The sequence below is a fragment of the Amblyraja radiata genome, chromosome 1 (assembly GCF_010909765.2).
Source record: "Amblyraja radiata isolate CabotCenter1 chromosome 1, sAmbRad1.1.pri, whole genome shotgun sequence".
NCBI lineage: Eukaryota > Metazoa > Chordata > Chondrichthyes > Rajiformes > Rajidae > Amblyraja > Amblyraja radiata.
In genome coordinates, this window is record NC_045956.1 from 139,369,228 (window position 1) to 139,381,531 (window position 12,304).

Sequence of the window (12,304 nt, forward strand, 5' to 3'; positions counted from 1 at the left end):
GCTGGCCGCCTGGCCAAACTGAGCAATCTGGGGAGAAGGGCCTTGGTCAGGGAGGTGACCAAGAACCTGATGGTCACTCTGACAGAGCTCCAAAGTTCCTCTGTGCAGATGGAAGAAACTTCCAGAAGGACAACTATATCTGCAGCACTCGACCAATCAGGCCTTTATGTTAGTGGCCAGACGGAAGCCACTCCTCAATAAAGGCACATGACAGTCCACTTGGAGTTTGCTAAAAGGCACCTAAACAATATTCTCTGGTCTGATGAAACCAAGATTGAACTCCTTGGCCTGAATGCCAAGTGTCACGTCTGGAGGAAACCAGGCACCGCACATCAGCTGGCAAATACCATACCTACGGTGAAGCATGGTAGTGGCAGCATCATGCTGTGGGGATGGTTTTCAGCAGCAGGAACTGGGAGACTAGTCAGAATCGAGGGAAAGATGAACAGAGCAAAGTGCAGAGAGATCCTTGTTGAAAACCTGCTCCAGAGCGTTCTGGACCTCAGACTGGGGTGGAGGCTCACCTTCCAACAGGGCAATGACCCTAAGCACACAGACAAGACAACGCAAGAGTGGCTTTGTGACAAGTCTGTGAATGTCCTTAAGTGGCCCAGCCAGACCCCTGACTTGAACCCGATCGAATATTTCTGGAGGGACCTGAAAATAGCTGTGCATCGACGCTCCCCATCCAACCTGACAGAGCTTGAGAGGATCAGAGAAGAATGGGAGAAATTACCCAAATACAGGTGTGCCAAGCTTGTAGCGTCATAGAAACATAGAAAATAGGTGCAGGAGTAGGCCATTCGGCCCTTCGAGCCTGCACCGCCATTCAATATGATCATGGCTGATCATCCAACTCAGTATTCCGTACCTGCCTTCTCTCCATACCCCCTGATCCCCATAGCCGCAAGGGCCACATCTAACTCCCTCTTAAATATAGCCAATGAACTGGCCTCAACTACCTTCTGTGGCAGAAAATTCCAGAGATTCACCACTCTGTGTGAAAAATGTTTTTCTCATGTCGGTCCTAAAAGACTTCCCCCTTATCCTTAAACTGTGATCCCTTGTTCTGGACTTCCCCAACATCGGGAACAATCTTCCTGCACCTAGCCTGTCCAACCCCTTAAGAATTTTGTAAGTTTCTATAAGATCGCCCCTCAATCTTCTAAATTCTAGCGAGTACAAGCCGAGTCATACCCAAGAAGACTTGAGGCTCTAATTGCCGCCAAAGGAGCCTCAACAAAGTACTGAGTAAAGGTTCTGAATACTTATGTAAATGTGATATTTCAGTTATTTATTTTTAATTACTTTGCAAAAATTTCTAAACGCCTGTTTACGCTTTTTTATTATGGGGTATTGTGTATAAATTGATGGTTAAAAAAAAGAATTTAATCCATTTTGGAATAAGGCTGTAACGTAACAAAATGTGGAAAAAGTTAAGTGGTCTGAATACTTTCCGAATTCCTCTGCCAGCTTGTTTCACACAACCACCACCATTTCTGTAAAAAGTTGTCCCTCAGATTCCTATTAAATCTTTTCCCCTTCATCTTGTAATAAGTAAAAACATAATAACTTCAATATTTAGTATAGAGCATTGGTGATGCATTTCAGAAGAATGGGGAGATGAAATATTAACCAATAGATACAATCCGATAGATGTTGAGGCATTGTTTGTAAACAATTCTTTGAAGATAACATACAAAATATGAAAATTATGAGAGAATAAATAGAAGTATAGAGCACAAAAGCATGAAAGTAAAGCTAGTATCCAGTAGGTGGTACAGTGGCCTTCCAGCTCTAAAGATACAGCTTTGGTCCCGACTTCCATTGATGTCTGGGTTGAGCTTAGCCTTGTCCCTGTTTCTTCCTGCATCCCAATCACACATGGATTGATCGGTTAAATGGCCATCTTAAATTTCTTCAAATGAGTTGGTAGAATCGGGGGAGAGTTGATGGGAATGAGGGAAGACTAAAATAGAATTAGTGTCAATGGAAGTTTGGCCGTTGACACGGACTCAGTGGGTGTTGGGGTCTTTCCCGGTGATGTATTATTATGACACTGAGCATATTATTTGGTGTCAGAAAGTTTGAGTTTGAACATTTGAAATGACATTAAGAACTACCAGTCTCACAGAACCATAATCCCCGATAACCCTGACTTTAGGAAGAAGTCAAAGGGAACAATGTGTAGAAGACAGAGAATATTTAAAAGCATACTTTAATCATTAATCTGTTTTTGGGTCAGAAATACGTTATAGGCACATATTTTATTTTAATGATCAATGGTACAATGGTACTTTAATGTCACATGTATCTAGGTACAGTGAGATTCCTTTTTTTGCATACAGTTCAGTGAAAATCTTGCTATTGCTATTGACACAATCATACTTGAGTGTAGGAGTAGTAGATTATACCGAGACACGTTACTGGTGCCATTTTGCTGATTCAAGTCTGAAGTTAAAATTGTAGTCTTAACTTGGCCATTGTCCTGGCAGAGGCACTGGATCAACATTGTTCTTAAGGCTTTCAAAATTTGGAAAACAAGTTATTTGCCAGATGTTCCACATTCTTTTACAGCTCTCAGCCCAATGAAAGACTTGCGGAAATATATCAATGTGTCTACAGGGTTAGAAGTGCACTTCTAGCTCAAAGGAATGTTATCCATAATACTGCAAATGCTCAGCTGCCTAGTTGGACGAGACAGGTAAGAGATTAATTAATTGTACCTGGTGCATCATGTAGCCCAAATATATGTATCTCCTTCTGAACTGTGGGGATCATTAACATTCCTTTTTTTAAACTTTAATCGTCCCTTTAAATTATTTCCACCATGCTGAGTTTCCTGTCTGCCACCATGTGTTAAATACCTCAAGACATTTATGTATGAATATTTGTTGCTTTATGGTTTCCAATTATTTCTTGTGATTATTTCAGTATTTTAATGTATTTTTTGCTGGATTGTGAATGTTGTTGGCAACAATGGTATTAATGGACTGGATCCTCAAAGCTGTTAAGCTATTTCAGAGGGCAATTAAGATGTAATTTGTGGATCTGCAGTCACCATATAGATTAGGTTGCTTAAATTGGGAGATTTCCTTCCCTGGTGGGTGTGTCTTCATATTTCCATTTGTACATATAAAATAAATTCTTCAAATTCTGTTTAATTTCACAATTCTAATTTATACACTCTCAAACATTTGGCATCCAAGTAAAAGATGCAAGTATCCAGCTGTTTGTATTGAAGCAACTGGGCATGGCAGCTTTACTAGCAAAACTGACACACACAAAGTTACATTTTCACATCAACAGTAGACAATAGGTGCAGGAGTAGGCCATTCGGCCCTTCGAGCCTGCACCGCCATTCACTGTGATCATGGCTGATCATCCACAATCAGTACCCCGTTCCTACCTTTCCCCCATGTCACTTGATTCCCCTATCTTTAAGAGCTCTATCTAACTCGCTCTTGAAAGCATCCAGAGAATTGGCCTCCACAGCTTCTGAGGCAGAGAATTCCACAGATTCACAACTCTCTGGGTGAAAAAGATTTCCCTCATCTATGTTCTAAATGGCCTAACCCTTATTCGTAAACTGTGGCCCCTGTTTCTGGACTTCCCCAACATCGGGAACATGTTTCCTGCCTCTAGCGTGTCCAATCCCTTAATAATCTTATGTTTCAATAAGATAGCCTCTCATCCTCCCAAATTCCAGTGTATACAAGCCCTGTTGCTCCATTATTTCAACATAGGACAGTCCCGCCATCCCTGGAATTAACCTTCTTGTACTCCCTCAATAGCATGAATGTCCTTCCTCAAATTTGGAGACCAAAACTGTAGGGCAATAGGGATATCACAAATTAAAAATATACTGCATGACCTTGTTTTTGTTACAATACTGTGGAATTGGCAGGACTTGTGAAGCATCAAGGATACCTACAAGCCATAATCTGTTTATACCTTACATTGAAAATGGATGTTTTTCATTTTGGTACATCGTTACAGTTTGTTATTGGTTATGCTCCTTAAAGTTAACTTTTTTAGTAGACATTTTATACTCCTTTATCTTTTTTAATTAGTAGAGATCTATATCTTTCAGATTTCCGAAATCTCAGATGTTGAGGATGAGCCACAAGGAAGTTGCAGTACATCTGCTGAGCCAATTGTGAATAAGGGACAATCTGAAGAACCACTGTACAATATGGAAAGGGAGATTGTCTTATTGGACACAGAGGATTTCCCAAAGATAAGCAGTGTGTAAACAGAGATTGTATTACATTTTGCCAGCATTATAATTCATTTGATGCACTATATTTCTGTAAACCATGGCAGAAGTTTAGTAACCAAAAATCTTTTACAAAGCTTTTCTAAAATCTTATTTATCAAATGCATAATAAAGAAATAATTCATCATTTTAATGTTCCTCAAAATCATTGGCCAATAATTTATTTGAAGTCCCAAGCCCCTCCTACTTGCCACCCACTTACCTGCTGGATCCAACATTCCCTATGTGGATTCTCAACAAAACTACTTGCAGTATCCCTCACAATAGTCGCATGACTCGTATGATTTGCCAATCAAAATACAGGAAGAATGTCCAACAACTGGTTGTTGGCTATAGATGATGTCAAAAGCTAATAAAACTGTTAAATATTAGAGATTGAAAAGATACAGCACTAAAAAAATAAACATTTTAAATGGGGTGAATTAATTCAACAGAATTATCCCATGCATATCTTGAAATAAATGTTCCAAATGCTGAAGCTAATGCAGATGCTGTGAGCAAATTTGTGCTTTCATACTGGGAGGAAGATCAGAACTCCAGGTACACTTGTGTGTATGGGGAGTTGCCTAATGCTAGATCTACACTGCCAAAATGTACATTACAGTATATCCAAAGTCTATTATACAAAGTATATGGCAAGTTTTCATGATACTGCTGCAATCATTTAACATTTTGGGATGAGTGCAGAAAATGGGAATAACTTTTTATATTTGATAAAAACCAAAAATGCTAGAGATAGAATCTAAGGAGAGGGGAATATTTCACATTTTGCATCAAATTATATGAATTTGAAATGTTTTTTTTTTCCTTCCACTGGCTGGCATGCTGTGTATCTCCAGCATTTTCTGTTTTTTTAATTTTAATTCTGGCATCTGCAGTATTTTGCTTTTCAATATTCAGTTAAAATTGATGTTGCAAACAACATGCTATGTAGTTCAGATGTTAATTGTCCTTCTCCATGTTCCAGAGGTTTTGGAATGTTTCCTTGCTCGAAAGGCAGCTTGTCATCATGAAAATGAAACTGTGTATGAATACTCGGGCACAAGTGCCCAGCCCAATGGAACAGGCAGTGTGGAAGTTCCAGAAACTGAAGTTACTGCAAAAGAGAAACAAACGGAATCAGAAGACCAGTTTTCCTCTATCTCTGCGTGCCACTATGTAATTGTTCGTTGTGCATTCCTTATGCTTGGAGTAAGGCCCATGTGGTCAGAAAATGTATGTCAAGAGCAGACAACATCAGTTAAAATTAGGTCAGTCATCTAAATTCCTCTTTCTCATGTTCCTTTCTCCTCGTGCATTATTCTGCTGTTGCTGCTTCTTCTCTCATTTCATTCATTTTTCACTGTAATTTGAAAAAGCAAGACCAATATCATGGGGTAAGCAGTGGGGGTGAAAATCACCTAGATCAGGATGCTCTGACTGTATCTAGTCAAGCTTATCTTTTGTTTTTGTATTATGTACACGGCAGATGGCACAATGGGCTAAGTGTTCGGCTGGCAACCGGAAGGTAGCTGGTTCGAATCCCGCTTGGAGTGCATACTGTCGTTGTGTCCTTGGGCAAGACACTTCACCCACCTTTGCCTGTGTGTGTCCTTGGGCAAGACACTTCACCCACCTTTGCCTGTCTGTATGGAAGTAATTGTGTGAAGCACTTTGGGGTCAATGCAAGTTGACTAAAAATGTGCTATATAAATAAAGACATTATTATTATTATTATTATTATGTATGTATGTAGAAATTAAAATGGGGAGAATTTAAAATAAAATCTCAGCTGACTTGCTCTCTATTTTTGATAGTCGGAAGATGTAAATTTATTGGTACTTTTTCATAGGAAGGAAACTTCTGCCCAAGAGGATCAGTCATTTCATACAAGACTCAGATCAAATCAAAGTGATTCCGATGCAAGGAAACAAGTGAATAAAGAAGTATGTGTTGTAATTTGGATGCAATAATTACCTATATACTGTTCTTTGAAGAAATCTACTATTATTTGGTTTCCTCCATTTTTATCTTTCTGCTGAACTTATGCATCCCCATAAAGTTAAACCTTTTATGTGTATGTTTGTCCAATGTATTTTAGATGTCCAATCCATTACATTTTCATGGGTTTTCACTGTCTCTTGCCAAGAAGGTTGTTAATTCTATTCTGAATACATGTTTAATAGTAATTGCATAACTATTGTGAGTGTTTTGCTGGTGCTCTTGAAGTGAGACATCACAAGAGGGACTATGGGGAGAAGGCAGGAGAATAGGGTTAGGAGGGAGATAGATCAGCCATGATTGAATGATGACGGAATATTGATAGGCCGAATGGCCTAATTCTGCTCCTGTCACTTATGGCTTTATGAGACTAATGGAGTTATAAATGATAATTTTGTCAGTTTCTTTGGAGGTGAGTATCCCACTAGATTATTTTAAATTAATGACCAGACTTCCAATGTACTTTCCCAATCAAAATGTAATACATTTATTATTTGTACCCAAAGAAGATTTTTGAATTACTTTTGTTAGCTATAATTCTACTCTCATATTCTCTTTATTGTACTCTTATTTCAATTTTTGCTTTCCTCTCCAATCTTTTCATTCTTGATTCTCACCTGTATTATCGAGCAGATGTCTTGCCATACACCTATTTCGCTCTCTATCATTTCCATCTGTTGGGAAATTCAAGCGCTGGTCACCCTACCTTGTTATGGGAACATATTAATGTTGCACCCAAACCATCTCTATTAGCTGACAATTATTCATTTATACTTTTGCCTGCTAATGTTTGTTTGGAGATCTGTTTTCAGCCTAACTTCAATAAGATATTACACTCTGACGTCTGTTCCCAGCCAAATCCTGGCAGCAACAACATTAGTGATCCCTGTTAAAAGTATGCCATCTACAGAGTTTACTTGATTAGTCATAGTCATAGAGACATACAGCATGGAAACAGGCCCTTCGGCCCAACCTGCCTGTCCGAACTAAGATGTTGTTCCATATCCCTACAGAACCTTTCCTATCCAAGTACCTGTCCAAATGTAATTTAAACGTTGTGGTTGTACCTGCATCATCTATCTCCTCTGTCAGCTCGTTCCATATACCCACCATCCTCTGTGTGAACAAGTTGCCCCTGAGGTTTCTTTTAAATCTGTCCCCTCTCATCTTAAACATATGTCACCTGGTTCTTGATTCCCCTTCTCTGGGTAAAAGACTGTGGTTTTCCCTATCTATTCCCAAATCTATGGACATAAATCAGGAATATAATAGTTGCCAATCGTAAGGCCATTGTTAATAGTTAAAATGACTAGAGATCTACTTTGCACCAGCAATACAAATCAGCCATTGAAAATTACTTGGAATTTTCCACAGTTATTACACAGTAGAAATGCACTAGAAAAATGGAAGTACAGTCTTAGAACATTTTTTTGGTGTGTACTGAGTCTTTGGTTTTTCTCTAACTATAATGATCACTAAATGTAGATATAAAATATCTTCTATCTGATATCTATTCTATTTCTTATACCTACTCCTGGAGTGAAACAGGGATATGTTATCATAGAAAAGTTGTAATGTTTGACTCTCCGCTTCCACTTTTGTTGAGATTGCAAAAGTTGTTGATGCCTGAATGTACCATGCTTCACTTGATTTAACATACTAAAATTGGTTCAATGACTTTTATTGCAGATTACTGGAAGCCAATCAAGAATACAAACAAGATCATCTGAGCACACATTAGGTATGTTTTCCAAACAACTTGCCAATGGCTGTAACCATATGATCCCTGCATAATTTAGTTATTCTCAGAAAAGTGAGCACAATTATTTGCTTAATACTGAATGTAACTATTGAATGTGAAACTTCTTTCAGACAATGTACTGGGACATTTGAATATAAAATTAAGCAAATTATTCCAAACTAAATTTGCAATATAATGTGCAGTTTTGAACACAACCTTTTATCCGAAAGCCTTGGGACCAGACACTTCTCGGATTTCGGAATATTTCGGATTTCGGAATGGAAGATTTTTAGCGTAGATTTTAACGTTTTTTAGATAAAACATTACAGGGGACCGGGTGACTCAGTGGTAGAGTGCTCGGCTCGTGGCCGCAAGGTCGCGAGTTTGCGCCTCGATCCCGGCAGTTACTCGGTGAGGGAGGTAGCGCGGGCGGCTTGGAAAGTCTGGAGCGGCTGCCTCCTCCCCGGAGACCGGAGACCGGGGCACTCGTAGCCCTCAGGCCGCGCCGGTTGGAGCTCCGACCCCGGCGAACTCGATCCCTGGCTCCGCGGCGTTCCAAATCCAGCGCCGCCCGCGGCCGGTCGACCGCAGCCCCAGCTCCGCGATGTTGGGAGTCGGCGGCCACAGCGCTCCGGAGCTTACCGCACGGCGACCCGGTAAGGCATTGCCCGCTCCCCACCTCTCCGACCAGGTAGGGGACTAAGAATTAAAGTTTCCCCCTTTCCCCCCCCCCACCCACCACATAAAAGACCTCCAAACTAACTGACTAACATTTAAGCAATGATTTACAGATGTTTAAGTAGCTACAGTCGTACAGTAGTACAGACCTGGGTTGACCGTGGGTCGTTTCGGTTCAAGTTTGGCGCCAAACGCGAGCTTTGGTGTGCAGACGACATCCTGGAAAAAATGTCCGGTTTTCGGAGCTTTTCGGTTTCCGGAATTTCGGATAAAAGGTTGTGTACCTGTACTTCATGATATGAATCGTGTGAATAAAACATCAAACATTAATTCCAAGGAAGGTTCCTTGATGGGGCTGAACACTCCCCTGTGTGCCTGGGTCCTGGATTTTCTCACCACCAGGCCCCAGGTGGTCAAGATGGGATGACATACCTCCAACCCCCTCACCCTGAACACAGGATCCCCCTGGGGTTGCATCCTTAGCCCCCTACAGTACTCCCTGAACACACATGACTGTGTGGTCAGGTTCAGCTCCAACTCCATCATCAAGTTTGCTGATGACACTGTGGTGGTGGGCGTGATCTCCGATAACGATGAGAAGGCCTACTGGAGGAGGTGGCTGATCTAGCACTCTGGTGTCAGGACAACAGCCTCCTCTTGAATGTCACAAAAACTAAAGAGCAGATTGTGGACTTTGGAAGGGCTCAACATCCGAGGACATACACGCCACTGGAGATAAATGGGACTACTGTGAATAAGGTGAGCAGCTTTAAATACCTGGGAGTCCACATCACAGAGGATCTGACATGGACAACACACACTGCCGCACTGGTGAGTAAGGCAAGGCAGCGCCTTTACCACCTCAGGCAGCTGAGGAAATTCAGAGTCTCTCTGAGGATCCTTCAGTGCTTCTACTCTGGGGCTGTAGAAAGCATTTTGGTCTGACATCATCTCAATCTGGTTTGGGAACAGCTCTGCCCAGGACCAGAAGGCTCTGCAGAGAGTAGTGCGTTCGGCCGAACGCACTATGGGAACAACACTCACCACCCCCCCCCCCCCCCCCCCCCCCCCTGCAGTACCTATACACAAGGAGGTGCAAATCCAGAGCCAGCAACATAATGAGGGACCACTACCACCACAGCAACAGACTGTTCCAGCTGCTACGGTCAGGCAAGCGCCTCTGCTGTCACACTGCGAAAACAGAGAGGATGAGACGGAGTTTCTTCCCACAGGCCATCAGGACTGTAAACTCTTATCTCACCAGGGACTAATTTACTAATTTACTGTTGTGTTGTGTCTTTTTTTTTTTTAATTCTAAAATTTAAATACTGGTTCTATTATATTCTGTTCTGTTCTGTTGTTTTTGCACAATCCGCAGGCATTGCCACTTTCATTTCACTGCACATCTTGTATGTGTATGTGACAAATAAACTTGACTTCACGACTTGAATTAAAGTTATATTGCAAAAAGACAGTTAAAATTTTTAAAGCACAATGAATGTAGGCTTTTAAAATACAATAACCTTGAAATAATATGGTCCATAATGTTAAAAATTGAGAAAGTAAGCATGAACTTAAAACGCAAGCACTTATTTCAGGTGAATTAGCAAATACTTGCACATCTTCCATATTGCATTAACTTGGCTGTATTTGGTGGGATCCAATTATTTTCACACCAAATGACACTGCAGAAGTTCACGATTGTATCCGGGGTTCATCGTATTTCCTAACTACCTCCACAACATTGTTTTCACTGTAATCTCTGATGATGATTGCAGGATCCAACTCCTTTTAAAATTCTGAAACAAGGAACTACAGATGCTGGTTTACACAAAAGGATGTTTCAAAATGAAGACAGACACAAAATGCTGGAGTAACCCAGCGGGTCAGGCAGCATCTCTGGAGGAAAGGAATCTGTAAAGTCTCGGGTCAAGACTCTTGTTTAGACCTGTTTTAGAATGGGAGCCTTCTTCAGACTGACAATCGAAGAAGGGTCCTGGCCAGAAATGTCACCTATCCATGTTCTCTAGAGATGCTGCCCGATCCTCTCAGTTACTCCAGCACTTTGTGTCCTTTGTTGTATCAGTATAATGAGAATTATTTTAGAAAGATTCTACAAGGTTCATAAAATAGATTCACACCTCTGTTATGCATGGATTAAATTAGAATATTTTTACATTTAAATCCAATCTATTGGAATAACCTGTTTATATTTCATCAGGAACCCCGCTGTGTTCACGTAGCATTGTGAAAGATGCTTGGCACCTGCTACAAAAGTGCATTAGCCCACCAGACAATGTTCAGGCATCGACGTTGGTGCCTTTGGTGAATGATATCTTTCAGTTCCTGTGTGGGAATCTTACTCGATCCTCAAATCTGGTAGAACGAGAAACTGGCAAGGAGGCTGACCCCAAGGTGGTTATCATAGCAATGGGTCATCAGCAAAAAAGAGCAGAGGTAAGAATGCTAATTTGTTTCGTAAAATAAGTGCATCGTATAATAATGCAGTTGTCAGGGATTAAGACCTACAGATACTACAAATGCATATGACTAAATATGACTAAATAGATGTCACACCATTGGTCCATTTCCTTCCTCAGATGCTGTCTGATCTGCTATTCCTCCAACAGTTTGTTTTTTGTCTTCAAAATTCCAAGTTGTTAGGTTAATTCTGTAAATATAATCATTCTAGTAACCTATAATTAACTTCGATTCACTATATCGTTACAGTTACTAATCAGTAATATTTCACTAACTCTGTGTTTCATAACTCTGCTAGTTCTGTGAAAGTTATTTACTGTTTCTCACTGCTGACTCTACCAGGAGTCATTAAGGAAACTGCATTGTTTTAAGGTAGTTTAGAGAATATTCAGAGTATTATTAGAGCCTTGATGTTGGGGTGTTAGACAAGAATAGGATGCAATATTAGTTTGCTGCTCCTGCCGATGTGTTTTGAGGATCTTGCAGAAACAGCATTAGCTATGCCCCCTCTAGTGTCTTATGGTATATTCTGGAGAACAGAAATCTCTTCTGTCTGATATACCTTAAGCTTTGTGCCAGTTTCAAGATCTTGATCTTCGTATCATTTTTAATCAAAAGGCCAAATACTATGCTGGTAAATTGGAGCCAGTGAAGAGGTTCATTATTGAATTCATATGTGCTCTTAACTAACATCCTAATGTTATCGAGTAATTTATCTCCCTGCTTAATTTCAATGTCAAATCTTGCCTTTGTTGTTTACAGCTTCGTCTTGAAGCCCTTTGTCAGATTTCATCTTTTCTTTCTGAAATGGAGAGTAAAAGTGACTTTTCTATGGACACCTCTGAAGTACCATTAAAATCAACTGGTCTTCTATCAACAGTGCAGCTACAATTTCTTACTGGTTGCTTTGATTTAGGAACAGCAAACATCAAGCGGAATTGTGGAAAACTCCAACACTATCAGGTTAAGAAAAATCCTATTGCTACACAAGAGAAAAGTGACAAATGCATGGTTTATATATAACTATTTTAGCCTCGTATGTGTGGAATTAAATTATAGCTATATATTATTCATACCCCATAAATGGCACCACGCAAGTTCCTTACTTGAAATATATAATTGATTTGGTATGGACCTTTTTGATT

General features: G+C 40.3%; 1 protein-coding gene across 3 annotated transcripts in view; it reads left to right on the forward strand.

Moving 5' to 3' along the window:
* Positions 1-12,304, forward strand: part of LOC116979710 (probable E3 ubiquitin-protein ligase HERC1) — a 283,689-nt gene that overhangs the window by 109,467 nt on the left and 161,918 nt on the right. For all 3 annotated transcript variants that reach the window (XM_033031434.1, XM_033031451.1, XM_033031442.1), the window contains exons 21-27: positions 2,578-2,704; positions 4,094-4,247; positions 5,247-5,529; positions 6,111-6,204; positions 7,949-8,000; positions 10,900-11,135; positions 11,922-12,122. In XM_033031434.1, coding sequence (XP_032887325.1) covers positions 2,578-2,704; positions 4,094-4,247; positions 5,247-5,529; positions 6,111-6,204; positions 7,949-8,000; positions 10,900-11,135; positions 11,922-12,122 — 1,147 coding nt within the window. The remainder of the gene's footprint in view (positions 1-2,577; positions 2,705-4,093; positions 4,248-5,246; positions 5,530-6,110; positions 6,205-7,948; positions 8,001-10,899; positions 11,136-11,921; positions 12,123-12,304) is intronic.